The sequence below is a fragment of the Lithobates pipiens genome, unplaced genomic scaffold, assembly GCF_037356315.1.
Source record: "Lithobates pipiens isolate NorthernLeopardFrog02 unplaced genomic scaffold, aLitPip1_a1.2 Scaffold_11, whole genome shotgun sequence".
NCBI lineage: Eukaryota > Metazoa > Chordata > Amphibia > Anura > Ranidae > Lithobates > Lithobates pipiens.
Genome location: NW_027507696.1, coordinates 3,671,240 through 3,687,640, shown reverse-complemented (window position 1 = coordinate 3,687,640; position 16,401 = coordinate 3,671,240). Strand labels below are relative to the sequence as shown.

At 45.5% G+C, this 16,401-nt stretch overlaps 1 protein-coding gene across 4 annotated transcripts in view; it reads left to right on the top strand.

Annotated features, from left to right (window-relative positions):
* Nucleotides 1–16,401, top strand: part of STKLD1 (serine/threonine kinase like domain containing 1) — a 133,924-nt gene that overhangs the window by 82,998 nt on the left and 34,525 nt on the right. For all 4 annotated transcript variants that reach the window (XM_077468199.1, XM_077468197.1, XM_077468198.1 and 1 more), the window contains 4 exons: nt 2,490–2,605; nt 4,998–5,110; nt 5,989–6,149; nt 16,052–16,182. In XM_077468199.1, coding sequence (XP_077324325.1) covers nt 2,490–2,605; nt 4,998–5,110; nt 5,989–6,149; nt 16,052–16,182 — 521 coding nt within the window. The remainder of the gene's footprint in view (nt 1–2,489; nt 2,606–4,997; nt 5,111–5,988; nt 6,150–16,051; nt 16,183–16,401) is intronic.

Genomic DNA, 16,401 nt, shown 5'->3' with positions numbered 1-16,401 from the left:
TATGTGAGCAGCTGTCAGTTTTTACCAACAGTGAGCTGCAGTGAGGGGCCGGTGTGATGCGTTGCTGTGCAGTGACATGCAGTGCCTTTCTGAGTACTGGAGTAAAATGCTACATGTGTGCATTTTACCACAGCGCTCGGCACCACATCTTCCTGCTGCATTGTAGTGTGAACAGGGCACAAAGAAAACAATTGTTTCTTATGTGCCCTAGCAATGTCTGGTGTTTATACAGTGCGGAAAAAAAACAGTCAGTGTGCTAAGTGTGAATGAGCCCATAAATGTTTACATATTAAAGTGGAGCTAAAGTGACAATTTTAATGTCTGCAGTAAAATAAACCTACCTGCTTGTTCGCAGTCTATTTTGGAATGTACACTGATCTGCACAAGCGCAGTTCAGTTTACACTCCGGCACAGCGCCTGTATGCCAGGATGACTTCACTCCTGCACATGTGGCCAATGAAGTCAGGTGCAGCCCTGCACCCAAAGCAGCAGAGTACCAGATGCTGGCGCCAGCAAGGGATGGCAGACCTACCTCCTTGTTCGCAGTCTATTTTGGAATGTACACTGATCTGCACAGGCGCAGTTCAGTTCAGTTTACACTCCGGCACAGCACCTGAATGCCGGGATGACTTCACTCCTGCACACGTGGCCAATGAAGTCAGGTGCAGCCCTGCACCCAAAGAAGCAGGGTACCAGATGCTGGCGCCAGCAAGGGATGTCAGACCTACCTGCTTGTTCGCAGTCTATTTTGGAATGTACACTGATCTGCATAAGTGCAGTTCAGTTTACATTCCGGCACAGCACCTGTATGCCGGGATGACTTCACTCCTGCACATGTGGCCAATGAAGTCAGGTGCAGCCCTGCACCCAAAGAAGCAGGGTACCAGATGCTGACGCCAGACCGTTAAAATAAAGGCAAATATAGGGACTTTAGTTCCGCTATAATTTTCAATGAGCTTTAAAACAAGGCCTAACTGACCTGTGTAATTGCATCCACTATGAAACATTGCTTCCTCAATTTACCAGAGGTAGCACACATGTCATTCAAGTGGTTCTTAGCATCTCTGCCCCCCCATTCCAGCAGTTACTCATCAGCTTTCCAGCCTTCTAGGGACAGAGACAGCAATAACAACCTGAAAGACGTACTCACCCTTTCCTGCATTCCATAAAAATGTTTTATTACTCTCTTTACCACATTGTAGACGTTTTGCTCAGTTCATGACTCAGTGACCACACAGGAAGTAAGGGAAAATCTTCCCAATGGTTACAAAAACAGAAATTGTTACCCTTTCTAGACATGTGCATTCGTTTTCGTCCGAATGCATTTTCGCCGGAATTTCGGGTATTTTCGTTTTGACAAACGATAACGAAAGCGCAGAATTCGAAAAACGAAAGATCCGACATAAATAAATAAATGCTTTATTTTCATTTTCATTGTTACAACAGTTCGATATAGAATAGAAGATTTGACGTGACTCTGACAATAACAATCTGTGTCTATTGAACCTGTGGTCGAATGTTCCTAACCTTAACTCTATTAGTCCAAGATCATATAGAGAAAAGATTCGACAGAGAGAAAATATTTGACATAGAGAGAAAAGATGACACCTGACACTGTGAGACTTAGCCCTTGTACACACGGTCGGACATTCCGACGGAAAATGTCAGATCGGACCGTGTTGTCGGATAATCCGACCGTGTGTGGGCTCCATCGGACTGTTTCCGTCGGAATATCCGACCGACAAAGTTTTAGAGCTGGGCTATAAAATTTTCCGACAAGTGACTTTGTCCGATCGTTTGTAGAGAATTCAGATCGGACAAAGTGCCACGCATGCTCAGATCAAATTCCTAGACCAAAGCTATTGGCTACTAGCCTGAACGTAGTCCCATCGTAACGAAATAACGTCACCACGTTTCGAACGATCAGATTTTCCGACAACTTTGTCCGACTGTGTGTATGCAACACCAGTTTCGGACAAAATCCGTGGGACAAAATCCGACGGATTTTGTTGTCGGAATGTCCGACCGTGTGTACAAGAGCTTAGACCATTCATTCAACATGAACGACGGAGATTCGACAAAGCAACGACAAACACACACGTTTATAATAATATTCGACGGAGCATCGAAACTGTACGACGCTGCAATCGTACATTTCCGAAGTCAAATGCTCCACCTATAGGCTATATAGAGTTTAGCAGCTCCGTCGAATCTTCTTTATACATTCGACAGACACCATAAGCCTTCAAAGACAGATTCGACCGTAATGCATGTGGATTTTCGGACGAATGCAATTTTTGAATGAAAAACAAAATAAATAAAAACAAATTTCGGGAGTAACGAAATTTATTTTTCGGACGAAAACGAAATTTCGAAACAAAATATTTCACTCTGCACATGTCTAACCCTTTCTCACTCTACCCTAAACTAAAAAAAAAGGGATTGTAGTTGAAGTTGTGCTTTAAATATTTTTCTGTCTTCTGACTCAGAAACCTCAAACCCAGCAACATCTTTGTAAAAAACAAGGACACGTTTGTGGTAAGTGATTTTCTTCCGAAGGCGTTGGTGACAGATGAGGCGAAGGTGAAGATAAGAATGGATCCTGGTAAGAGCATTGCAAAAAACACATCATTTTCCTGAACATCTGGCAGAGGTTTCTTAGGTGTCCCATACCTCCAGGTAGTGGCGACTTTTTGGTTCTAAAAGACGCTTTTCAGGGAACTCCACTAACACCCCTTTCACACCAGGGCGTTTTGCAGGCGCTATAGCGTTAGAAATAGCGCCTGCAATCCGCCCTAAAGAAGCTGCACCATTGTTTGTAGTGTGAAAGCCCCGAGGGCTTTTACACTACAGCGGTGCACCGGCAGGACGTCAGGGAAAAGTCCTGCCAGCAGCTTCTTTGGAGCGGTGAAAGAGCGGTGTGTTTACCGCTCCTCCACCGCTGCTCCCGATTGAAATCAATGGGGCAGCGCTGTAATACCGCCCGCAAAACGCCGCTATTACGGCGTATTGCCGACGGTTTTAACCCTTTCGTGGCCGCTAGCGGGGGTAAAAGCGCCCCGCCAGCGGCCGAAATGCGCCGCAAATCCGCCGTAAATCTACGGCGGTAAAACGCCGCTAAAAATAGCAGCGTTTTACCGCCGACGCAATGGGCGGTGTAGTGTGAAAGGGGTCTTAGCCCCTGTACACACGGTCGGAGATTTCGACAACCAAATCCGTCGGATTTTGTCCGTCGGATTTTGCCCGTCGGATTTTGCCCGTCGGATCTTGTCCGAAACTGTTGCATACACACGGTCGGACTAAGTTGTCGAAAAATCCGATCATTCAGAACGTGATGACGTAATTTCGTTACGATGGGACTACGTTCAGGCTAGTAGCCAATAGCTTTGATGTAGGAATTTGATCTGAGCATGCCTGGCACTTGGTCCGATCAAAATTCTCTACACATGATCGGAGTATGTCCGATCAAACCAGTTGGTCGGAAAATATTTCCAACATGTTGGAAAATTGGGTCCGACGGAGATTCGGACGGAATCAGTCCGATGCATACCACACACAGTCGGATTATCCGACGACACGGTCCGATAGGACACATTCCGACGGATTCTCCAACCGTGTGTACAAGGGCTTTACTGTATTTATAACAAAGGCAACAAATTAATTCTTATTATCATTTTAGAAATTCTCTTTTTTTATTCTGTGAAAACAATCTTACTGTGTATGCTACACCTGTCTGTCTGACATCTACATTTGTATTCCTTCTTTTTTTTTTCTGGTCAGTCTTACTTTCCAAATCAAATAACTAAGCAAGTCTAATGCCCTGTACACACAGTCGGACATACGGAGGACAAAATCCATCAGATTTTTTCAGATGGATTTTGGCCCAAACTTGTCTGGCATACACACGGTCACACAAAGGTGTGGGAAAATCCAATCGTTCAGAACGCGGTGACGTAAACCACGTACGACGGGACTATAAACGGGCCAGAAGCCAATATCTTTTGTCTCGTAATTTATTCTGAGCATGCGTGGCACTTTGTCCATCGGAATTGTCTACACACGATCGGAATTTAAAACAATCGGATTTTGTTGTCGGAAAATTTTAGATCCTGCTCTCAAACTTTGTGTGTGACGGAAATTCCGATGGAAAAAGTTCGATGGAGCCCACACACGATCTGATTTTCCAACAACAAGATCCGATCGCACATTTTCCGTCGGAAAAGTCCGACCGTGTGTACAGGGCATAACCCACAAATAACCCTCAGCTTTTACGATCCATAGCAAGGATTCAATGCTAAGTCTACATCTGTACTGTTAGCCCTTGTACACCGTGTTGTCGGATAATCCGACCGTGTGTGGGCTCCATCGGACTGTTTCCGTCTGAATATCCGACTGACAAAGTTTTAGAGCTGGGCTATAACATTTTCCGACAACATGATCCGATCGGACTTTGTCCGATTGTGTGTAGAGAATTCCGATCGGACAAAGTGCCACGCATGCTCAGATCAAATTCCTAGACCAAAGCTATTGGCTATTAGCCTGAACGTAGTCCCGTCGTAACGAAATAACGTCATCACGTTCTGAACAATCGGATTTTCCGACAACTTTGTCCGACCGTGTGTATGCAACACCAGTTTCGGACAAAATCCCACGGATTTTGTTGTCGGAATGTCCGACCGTGTGTACAAGGGCTTAGATAGGATGACATAGTGGAGGGAGTTGCCTGAAATACATAGTTTGTGAGGGTACTCTATATTAGATGCTATTCTATTGCAGGGAAAGTAGTTAAATCTATAAAATCTATTAATTAATTGCATTTTGTGATTTTATCTGCTTTTTTATTGTCTTTAAAAAGGGTCTGTCGTGTTTTTTACCTAGCATACATAAGTATGGTTTCAGCCATGTTGGGCATACCAGTTTTAGCCTGCTGGGATAACTATAGAAATTCAGCTGTTATATATCAACATTTTATTTATTTATGCCACTTTTAATTACAGAGCAGAAGGTTTTTATGGCCCCGGAATCTGTCCATTGTATATACAGTGAGAAGTCGGATGTTTGGTCTTTGGGATGCATTTTGTTGGACTTGATGACGACTTCTGTCCAATCTGTATGTTCTTTAGAATCATTGTTTTCCCAAATTTACTCCACCAGTCTAATGTTCCTAATGCCGCGTACACACGATCGAATTGTCCAGCAATCGCGTGTGGGCTCATTTCATCGGAAAGTCCGGCGGACTTAAAAAAGTTGTTTTGACTCAAAATTTGTCCGCCGGACTTGGCTTTCAGCGGACAATCCGTTCGTCAGTGTGCTAGTCCAGCGGACTAAGAATAACGCATGCTCTGAAGCAAAGGAAGCTATTGCCTACTGGCTATTGAACTTCCTTTTTCTAGTCCCGTCGTACGCGCTGTACGTCATCGTGTTAGAAATCGCTGGACTTTCAGAGTGTCCGCGTGTGGCCAAGTCTGTTCATTATAAAGTCCGGCGGATTGTTTGCCGGACTAATGTCACGTACACACGAGCGAATTGTCCGGCGGACTTAGTCCGGCGGATAGTCCGGCGGACTTTCTACCGAACGGACTTGGCCACACACGGACACACAGAAAGTCCGGCGTTTGCTAGCGCGATGACGTACAGCACGTACGACGGGACTAGAAAAAGGAAGTTCAATAGCCAGTAGCCAATAGCTTCCTTCTCGTACTTGCTTCTGAGCATGCGTCATTCTTAGTCCGCCGGACTAGCACACTGACCAACGGATTGTCCGCTGAAACCCAAGTCCGGCGGAAAGATTGGACTGCAAAAATACTTTCTAAGTCCGCCGGACTTTATGCTGGAAAAGTCCACTGAAGCCCACACACGATCGAATTGTCCGGTGAAATGCGTTTCGGCGGATCGTGTGTACGCGGCATTAGTCTGCCGGACAATACGATCGTGTGTACGCGGCATAACAGATCAATGAAATGCTGGTTTATTTATGCTTTGGCACAGGATCGAGACATTACTGATCTGCTACAGATGGTCAAGGTGAACTCATCATGCCTGGGCACAGTTTTTGAGACACTTCAGGGGCTAGCCGGTTACCCAGAGGATCTTTGCTGCCTGTTGCAAAAAATGCTAAAAAATAACCCTGAAGAGAGATCATCAACTAAGTGAGTATGGAATACCGAGACTTGGTGGGCTGAACAGGTTTGAATAATGGCCTTTCTCTGTCTGCATGGAGTTTGTATCCTCTGTTCATGTTTGTGTGGGTTTTCTCCCAGGTGCTCCAACAATCCAAAAACATATCAGTAGGCTTCTGACAACATTGACGCTAGTGTATCTGTATCACCATGATAGAGGCATTCGGTTATAAACTGCATAGAGAACTGATCGGTCCACCCATACATGTACACTTTGTAGGGGCAGTTTTAGTGAGACACCAAATAGCAGTTGTTTGGGGGTTTAAAGAGGAAATTGGAGCAACCAAAGGAAACCCAAACAGACAGAAGGAGCGCAACAAAGCCGGAGCGCTAATCACATAGTCAATATCTCATAAGTCCAAATTTAAATCTAGGATTTACCCTTTAATACCTTTTACATTTAACTTAAGGCTTATATTTCAAATCCTGTTGCATAAAAAAAAAAATAATAATAATAATATTATATATATATATATATATATATATATATATATATATATATATATATATATATATATATATATATATATATATATATATATATATATATAATTTTTATTTTATTTTTATGATTATTATTTTTACATATACATACACTATATTGCCAAAACTATTAGGACAGAAAACTGGCTTGTATCTTTGTGCAGACTTCTGGAAAAATCAGTGAGCCAGTTACACAAACAACCAAATTGCATTTTTGCCATATTGCATTCAATTTTACAGAAAATTACAGCGTTGCAGATTGAAAAGGAAAGGCCTTTTTTTTATAACATTAAGACCCCTTTCACACCAGGGCGTTTTGCAGGCGCTATAGCGTTAGAAATAGCGACTGCAATCCGCCCTAAAGAAGCTGCACCATTGTGTGTAGTGTGATCCCCCGAGGGCTTTCACACTACAGCGGTGCGCTGGCAGGACGTCAGAAAAAAGTCCTGCCAGCAGCTTCTTTGGAGTGGTGAAGGAGCGGTGTGTTTACCGCTCCTCCACCACTGCTGCCCATTGAAATCAATGGGGCAGCGCTGTAATGCCGCCGGCAAAACGCCGCTATTGCGGCGTATTGCCGGCGGTTTTAACCCTTTCGTGGCCGCTAGCGGGGGGTAAAAGCGCCCCGCTAGCGGCCGAAATGCGTCGCAAATCCGCCGCAAATCCGGCGGTGAAACGCCACTAAAAATAGCGGCGTTTTACCGCCGACGCAAGTTGTGGTGTGGTGTGAAAGGGGTCTAAATTGCAACCAAGCTTGTGTAGCAATTGTACATGCCATGTTGTTTTTTGTTACCCTTTACAGTGAGCCTGAATGGACAAAATACAGGTTCACATTAAAGTGGTGTTGCTACCAAAAAATAAAGTGCTTAAAATTCTTAAAAATAAATAAATAATTGGACATTTTTTTTTTTTTTTTACTCAATACCTGTTGCTAGGGGGTCCCTCGTAGTCTGCCTTTTTCCTTGCCCGGGCTGGTGACATCACTTCCTCTCGCGCCGCACAGTCACCTGGGACCTGTCACGTGTCCCAGATGACTGTGCGGCGTATCACAGCGCCCTGCGCCGCTCACACATGGGCAGTGGGTGCCCGGCTGTGAAGCCACAGCCAGGGGTACCCACAGTACGAATGACGGCGCCGCGAGCGGTGCGGGGAACGAGGGAGGGCATCGTTCTCCCGCATCGCTGGACCCCGGGACAGGTAAGTGTCCGATTATTAAAAGTCAGCAGCTGCAGTATTTGTAGCTGCTGACTTTTAATTTTTTGTTTTCTTAGGGGCACCCCACTTTAAGCAAGATCCCATATGTACATACACTATATTGTTAAAAGTATTGGGAAACCTGCCTTTACATGCGCATAAACTTTAATGTCAACCCAGTCTTACTCCATTGGGTTCAATATTGAGGTGGCCCACTATTTGCAGCTATAACACCTTCAACACTTCTAGGAAGGCCGTCCACAAGGTTTAGGAGTATGTCTATGGGAGTCTATGGGAATGTTTGACCATTCTTTCAGTGTATTTGTGAGGTCAGGCACTGATGTTGGACGAGAAGGCTTGGCTTGTAGTCTCCAAAGGCGTTCTATGTTGTTAAGGTCAGGACTCTGTGCAGGCCAGTCAAGTTCTCCCCACCCCATACTCGCTCATCCATGTCTTTATGGACCTTGCTTTGTGCACTGGTGCGCAGTCATGTTGGAACAGAAAGGGGCCATCCCCAAACTGTTCTCACAAAGTTTGAAGCACAATTTTGTCCAAAATGTCTTGGTATGCTGACGCCAGAAAAGTTCCCTTCACTGGAACTAAGGGACCAAGCCCAACCCCTGAAAAACAACCATTTACACCATAATCCCCCTTCCACCAAATTATTTGGACCAGTGCATAAAACAAGGTCCATAATGACATGGATGAGCATGTTTGGGGAGGAGGAACTGGACCTGGCTGCACAGAGTCCTGACCTCAACCCGATAGAACACCTTTGGGATGAATTAGAGCAGAAACTGCGAGCAAGGCCTTCTTGTCCAACATCAGTGCCTGACCTCACGAAAGCGCTTCTGGTAAAATGATAGCCTTCCCAGAAGAGCTGAAGCTGTTATAGCTGTAAAGGATAGGCCAACTCAATATTCAACCCTGGGGTGCCATGAAAATTCACGTGCGTGTAAAATGGTGTGTGTGTGTGTGTGTGTGTGTGTGTGTGTGTGTGTGTGTGTGTGTGTGTGTGTGTGTGTGTGTGTGTGTGTGTGTGTGTGTGTGTGTGTGTGTGTGTGTGTGTATGTATGTGTATATATACAGCTAGGTCCATATATATTTGGACACAGGCACAATTTTAGTTTATTTCAGGTATTTACCCAAAATTATTATTCAAGCTCTAATTATATAATGGTTAAAGAGGAAGTAAACCCTGATGAGTTTACTTCCTCTTTTTTTCCCTGCAAAGGTAAAGCATAATGGACTACTATGCATCGCATCGCATAGTAGCCCATTATGTGTCACTTACCTGACACAGGAGCCAGCGAAGTCACCGCTGTCCCCTGTAGTCCGCCGCATCCATCTTGCTGGAGGCGTCTCGCAGCTCCGCCGCTGTCATTCGGCGAAGCCGCGATGACGTCACTCCCGTGCGCATGCGACAAATGCGGCAGCTCCATTCTTGGAACTGCCGCGTTCAGTGTGCCTGCGCGCCGCTGTCTACGGCGCATGCGCCGTAGACAGCGGTTCCCGTTTTCGGGCAGATATCTCCTAAACCATATAGGTTTAGGAGATATTTCTTGGACCTACAGGTAAGCCTTAATCTAGGCTTACCTGTAGGTCAAAGTGGTTTGTAAGGGTTTACAACCACTTTAAGGGCTAAAAGTGCACACTCTCAAGTTTAATTGAGGGTATGTACATCCAAATCGGAGGAACGGTTTAGGAAATACAACTCTTAAGAATAGGGGCCAAAAGTAATTGGACAATTGAATTAAAATCATGGCCATGTGTTGGCTACTCCTTTGTTAATTTTTCATCAATTAAGCAGGTAAAAGGTCTGGAATGAATTCTAAGCCCTTGTACACACGGTCGGAGATTCCGTCGGAATGTTTCCTATCGGATAATCTGACTGTGTGGGGTCTACATCGGACTGTTTTCGTCGGAATATCCGACGGACCAAGTTTTGAAACTTGCCGGAAACATTTTCCGACAAAATGCTCCTATCGGACATACTCCGATCATGTGTAGCCTACTCCGACGGACAAAGTGCCACGCATGCTCAGATCAAATTCTTAGACCAAAGCTATTGGCTACTAGCCTGAACGTAGTACCGTCGTAACTAAATAACGTCATCACGTTATGTACAATCGGATTTTCCGACAACTTAGTCCGACCGTGTGTATGCAACATCACTTCCGGACCTCTTCCGGAATTAATCCGTCGGAATTACTCCGACGGATTTGGTTGTCGGAATCTCCGACTGTGTGTACAAGGGCTAAGGCAGTGGTATTTGCATTTGTAAATTTATTGCTGTGAACCTACATCATGCGTTCAAAGGAGCTGTCCATTCAAGTGAAACAGGCCATTGTAAGGCTTCAAAAACGAAACAAATCTATCAGAGATAGCAGCAACATTAGGAGTGGCCAAATCAACAGTTTGGTACATTCTGAGGAAAGAAGAATGCACTGGTGGGCTCAGCAACATAAAAAGGCCTGAACTTTAACGGAAGACAACAGTGGTGGATGATCGCAGGGTCTTCTCTATGGTAATGAAAAACCACATTCACAATCACAACAGCCACACAAGTGGAGGACACTCTCTAGGAGGTGGGCGTATCATTGTCAAAGTCTACAATCGTGAGAAGACCTCACAAGAGCAAATACAGAGGGTTCACCACAAGATGCAAATCATTCATAAGCCTGAAGAATAGAAAAGCCAGATTAGACTTTGTCAAAAAACATCTAAAAAAGCCAGACCAGTTCTGGAAAACCATTCTTTGAACGAATAAAACTAAGATTAATCTGTACCAAAATGATGGGAAGAAAAAAGCGTGGAGAAGGCTTGAAACAGCTCATGATCCAAAGCACACAACGTCATTTCTAAAACATGGTAGTGGCAGTGTGATGGCATGGGCATGCATGGCTTCCAGTGGTACTGGGTCATTGGTGTTTGATGATGTAGCAGAAGACAGAAGCAGCCGGATGAATTATGCAGTGTTTAGAGATATACTGTCTGCCCAGATTCAGCCAAATGCAGCAAATGCGATTTGGACCACGCTTCACAGTACAGATGAACAATGATCCAAAACACACTGCAAAAGCAACCGAGGAGCTTTTAAAGGAAAATAAGTGGAATATTCTGCAATGGCCCAGTCAATCACCTGATCTCAACCCAATTGAGCATGCATTTCACTTGCTAAAGGCAAAACTAAAGGCAGAAAGACCCACAAGCAAAGAACAACTAAAGACAGCTGCAGCTACAGTCTGCCAAAGCATCAGAAAGGAAAAAACTCAGTCTTTGGTAATGTCCATGGGCTCCAGACTTCAGGAAGTCATTGCCAGTAGGATTCTCAAAAAATATTTTAAAAAATATATTTTTATTTATGATTATATTAATTTGTCCAATTACATTACATATATATATTGTAATGGACGCCGTGGCTGGGTCCTGGAAGGACACTATATTTCCCCTCTGTTTGGGTTGTGCTCTCTTTAAGGGAATAAAATTGATTAACCCACCTGTTAAGGCAGTGTCTTTAAAAAGCAGGACAGGAAGTTGTAGATGGGTGTGGTGGAGTGTGAGCAGCTTGCTGCTGGCTGAAGAGTGGTTTGCCCTGTGGGAGACTGTAGTCCGTGTAAGGGACTGGGAAAGGCTGACAACCTTGAGAGTCAGGAAGACTAAGGAAGTCGGTGAGTCCAGGGGGCTGGAAAGAGTTGACAAATCTGTTGGGAGCAAGCAGAGGAACTGTTGACAATTGAGAGCCAGGTGGCTTGGTATGTTCATTTGTGTGCTGAATGAATTTAAACCCCTGCGTGGGATTACTGGATGAACTAATATTTTGTTTTCTTATAATAAACGTGGGCTACCAGGCCCTTAACCATAAAACGCCTGCCTGATGTAGACTAAAACGTGCATCTACCAATTGTGCTTAATCACCCGAACATTACAAGTGGTGGAGAATGCGGGCATGTAGACGATGGAATCCGGGTCCTTGCTCCATGGTGAGTCGCATCAGGAACTACTGCTAGCTGTGTGTGGCAGCCAGGCGAACAGCATTGCGTATACATTTATTGGATGGACTATGTTGCATGCAGGTTGTGTACCTGTGAAGGAAGAATCAAACATCAGATTTTTTTTTTCTTTTTCTGCTGAGAACTGTTACAAGCTGCTGTGTGCATGTGATTGTAAGGATGAGGCAGTCAAAAAAGCAAGAAGTTCATGTTTAATCAAGTTAAAGAGGACTTGAGCTCAGCATGGCCTGAGAAGATGTCTCCACCTTGTAGGGCCAGTCAAAAGGGGCCAGTGATTTGTGAGACAGTGAATGAATGGTTCAAGCGGAATCGCAAAGAGTGGGGTGCACTGCAAGGGGCTGAGATCTTGGCCTCTGACTATGTGCAACCCATGCTGCCTACAGAGGAGGTGGGAGACTTCCTTGTAAAATTTGAAAAAGTTGCTGTAAAGAGAAAATGGCCTAGGAACCGGTGGCCAAAACTGCTACAAACCTTATTGCGGATGGAGTTCCGGTCGGTTTACCATTTGATGGATGGGGACCAAGATGACTACCGCAAGTTTAAAGAGGAAATTCTTCGTAGAGGAGAGTTCCATCGCATCATGGGCCGCCAGCAATGCTCCGGGATGGGAGAAGTGTCACCTGAAGACCTAGGTTTTGAAAATCCAGAGAAACGTAAGGTTTTCTGTCATGACCGCTTAGGGAAAGTCGTCAGACCAGAAAGAAGAGCACATCAGCCTGAATCCTGCATGAGGTATAGCCAACCAGCTTTGGAGCGCAAGTCTGCAGTTACCCCTATCAAAAAGGATCTTGTGTTACCTACAGGGGGCGTCAGTGGGTCCAGAAAGGCTGCAGTTTTGCTCCATGGCCACATGGGGGAGTCAGCCTGTGGAGACACCACACCAGTGGAACAACGCACTCAAGTGAAGGCTATGACATCAGCTGCAGGAACTGGTAAGACTGTTTCAGTTTATGATGCTGAATCCAATGAAGTGGGAGTATGTCCAGTGGGGAGATCCGCAGTACAAATGGACATAGACTTTCTGCATTGTGCTACCCAGAGCAGTGGGGAGGCGCAGCGTAAAGCCCAACTAGACGCAGGGCTAAAGACTGAAAAGGACATGGGGACTCTGCATATGCCTGCTATGATCCAGCAGATGGCTGGAAAAATTGAGCTAGGGGTGACCAAAACAGTGCTGGTACCATGTTCCCTAGTGACAGCTGCTGCAGGGTTGCCCAGGGAAACTTCCAAGGAGCTTGCAGTGTTGGAGCAGAGAGTTTCCCAGGTCAGCTATGGAGCTGCCCAAATAGGCAAAAGTGCCCCTTTACAGAGAGCAGGTGCTGTGAAGAGTCGCTCAGAGGTTATGGTGGCTCATAAACAAACCACAAAAACAGCAGTTGTGTCTACATGTAATGAGAATGCTAATGATCGTACTAACAAAAGTGATACTATTGCTAAACGTGATGAGTGTAATGACATTGAAACATGTATTTCTTGTAATGTCATATCTGAGAGTGAGGTTGGTAATGTGTTCACTACCAGTGATGAGAGTAGGAGATCTCCCATGACAGGCAGAGGCACAGGATTGTCCATGGAAGTCTCATGGGGTCTCCATGTGTTGGAGTCAGAGGCTGCCCAGGATGGCTCTGGTGCTATGCTGGTGGAACAAGGGGGGACTAATTCACACAGTGAGAGCGTGTGGGCGCAGCCCCACAACCCTACATGTAGCCCAGTGGGCAAGGGGTTAATTCAGCCTGCAAAAATTGAGTGTACAAAGCTGAATGTGTCTGTAATGCCACCAGGAAAAGGTGTTCAAAATGGTGTGCTGCACCAAGCTTTAGGTGATGAAGCATCACCCCAATGCAACGTTGATAAAAGTGTGGTGTTACAAAATGATGTATATAGAAGTGAGGAATGTGCAGTTAAAGCTAATGAATCCCAGGTTTCTGTGCGGCTTTCTACAGCAGGTGATGCAACGCTGTGGAACACCCATGGTGGAACCACAATGGACTGGGACAGCTGGGCCAAACAATTGCTAGCCATGCTGGATAAGGCTAGCTTAAGTAACAAGGTTGTGGACACAACTGCTATGCCAGACAGGGGGATCGTCGACCCGCAGGTGGTTGAGGGCGTCTTGGTCCCTGCAAAGGTTGCTGCCCTCCCCTCTGAAGAAGCAGTTCAGGGCACTGGCATCGCAGATGTGTTGTCCACAGCTCCACAGCTAAATGATATTGAGTATCAAAGTGATAGTGTGGCTTGTAATGACCTGCAGAGGCTCACCAACACTGGTGCAGAAGGGATAAGTGTGAGACATGTGTCTGACAGCTCTCCAGGGGAGCAACAGGCCGTGATGATGAGTACCTCCAAGGAGGATGAGGTCTCTTCAAATGTCTCACCCTCTCAACCTGCAGTCGCTGAGCCCCTCCATGTCTTGGACAGGGTAGAAGACCCTAGAAAGTTCTGGTGTTTAGACATGGGATGTTTAGAGATGACCGAAACCTTACTGGAAATGCTAGAGTTGGTAAAAATGAACTTGCTGTATACTTGGGTATCTCCACTGCAGTTGGACCAGGTGGTGCTGCGTAGCACCAATGGGTGGAGCCAGGTGGTACAGGCAGTGCTGGGAAACCATGACCAACAGTGGAATTGGTGGGACCAATGGTTACCCATTTGGCACAGGATCTCCAAATTCTCTGTGAGCGTACTTCTAGTTATTGATTGGTATGGAAGGCACGCGAGAGAACTGCTTGAGATATCAGAGGTCTGTCCGCCTGGGGCGGTGACTAGAAAAATCTCTGCTGGTGTGGTCCGAGGTGCGGCGGAGCAGTTGTCAGTAGAGGGCGCAGATACTGCCTTACCCGCTAGGCCTCATGAGAAGGAAGGGCCCAGAATGGACTCAGCAGTAGCAGAGATGCTTTCTGTCACTGGCCCAGGGGTACAAGTTAAGGTGCCCGGAGACACTATGGGAGAAAGTGTTAATGTTGGTTGCCATAACAATGTAATGTGTACACCTGGAAAAAATGGTTTATGCTTGGGTCAGGGTAGTTTGTTAGAACAGGTAACCATGGAGTGTTGGACAACGGGTGAGATGGAGCTGTGCTATGGTCCCGTCGGATGTAGTCCCTCCTCGGGTCTTCCTCTAACAAACACTGAATTGGAAAGCTGTGATCTGTTAAGAGTTCGTTCTGTAAACAATGATTTGGTTGCAGTGGGTACCAAGAAAAACTGTTTTGAACCAGAAATACCGATGGTGAAGGGTAAAATGGGTATTTGTAAGTTGAAAGGAGGGATCAAGGAAGGCAGAGTTCCCCCAAGAAAAGTGAATAAGCCCAGGGACCCCAAAAGAAGAGGAAGGCTGAGTATAGGAAAATATAGGAACCTGTTAAGATCCAGGGGGGAATGTTCCTGGAAGCGCACCCGGAAAAAGGGTTGGGCCTACGTGGCTGACAGCCAGCACAGAGGTGTCCCAACCATCATGATGGGTGCTGGTGTTCCTCCCTCCGGATCGAAACACAGGGGGGGGATATGTAATGGACGCCGTGGCTGGATCCTGGAAGGACGCTATATTTCCCCTCTGTTTGGGTTGTGCTCTCTTTAAGGGAATAAAATTGATTAACCCACCTGTTAAGGCAGTGTCTTTAAAAAGCAAGACAGGAAGTTGTAGATGGGTGTGGTGGAGTGTGAGCAGCTTGCTGCTGGCTGAAGAGTGGTTTGCCCTGTGGGAGACTGTAGTCCGTGTAAGGGACTGGGAAAGGCTGACAACCTTGAGAGTCAGGAAGACTAAGGAAGTCGGTGAGTCCAGGGGGCTGGAAAGAGTTGACAAATCTGTTGGGAGCAAGCAGAGGAACTGTTGACAATTGAGAGCCAGGTGGCTTGGTATGTTCATTTGTGTGCTGAATGAATTTAAACCCCTGCGTGGGATTACTGGATGAACTAATATTTTGTTTTCTTATAATAAACGTGGGCTACCAGGCCCTTAACCATAAAACGCCTGCCTGATGTAGACTAAAACGTGCATCTACCAATTGTGCTTAATCACCCGAACATTACAATATATATATATATACATACACATACACACACACACACACACACACACACACACACACACACACACACGTATATTATATAACGTCTGCTTTTAAAACATAGAATGATGACTGCTTTGCTGGATTATATTTACAAACTAACAGCTCTAATCCACAGAGATTTGGTGACTGAACCCTACATCAAGAAATGCTTGGCTCTGGTTGGCTCTCCTTTGTCTGGAGTGAAGAAGACACTGCCCCCTTCGGTTTTGGATCAACTCGAAGAGAACAACCTAGAGAGCATCCTAAGTAAGGCAGCAATAGAGGAATCCATCTTCTGTATTGAAATAAGCAAACAAGCAGGACAAAATTCTGGATAGCCGCACACTGGAAAAAGAGACTTGAAATCCCATCTTTAATTGAAACAACGTGGGTCACATCAAAACAAAATCAAAAAATCCACAGCAAAAGAATAACAGGGTACAGGAAAATATTGACGCGTTTCGCACTGTAATCAGTGCTTACTCA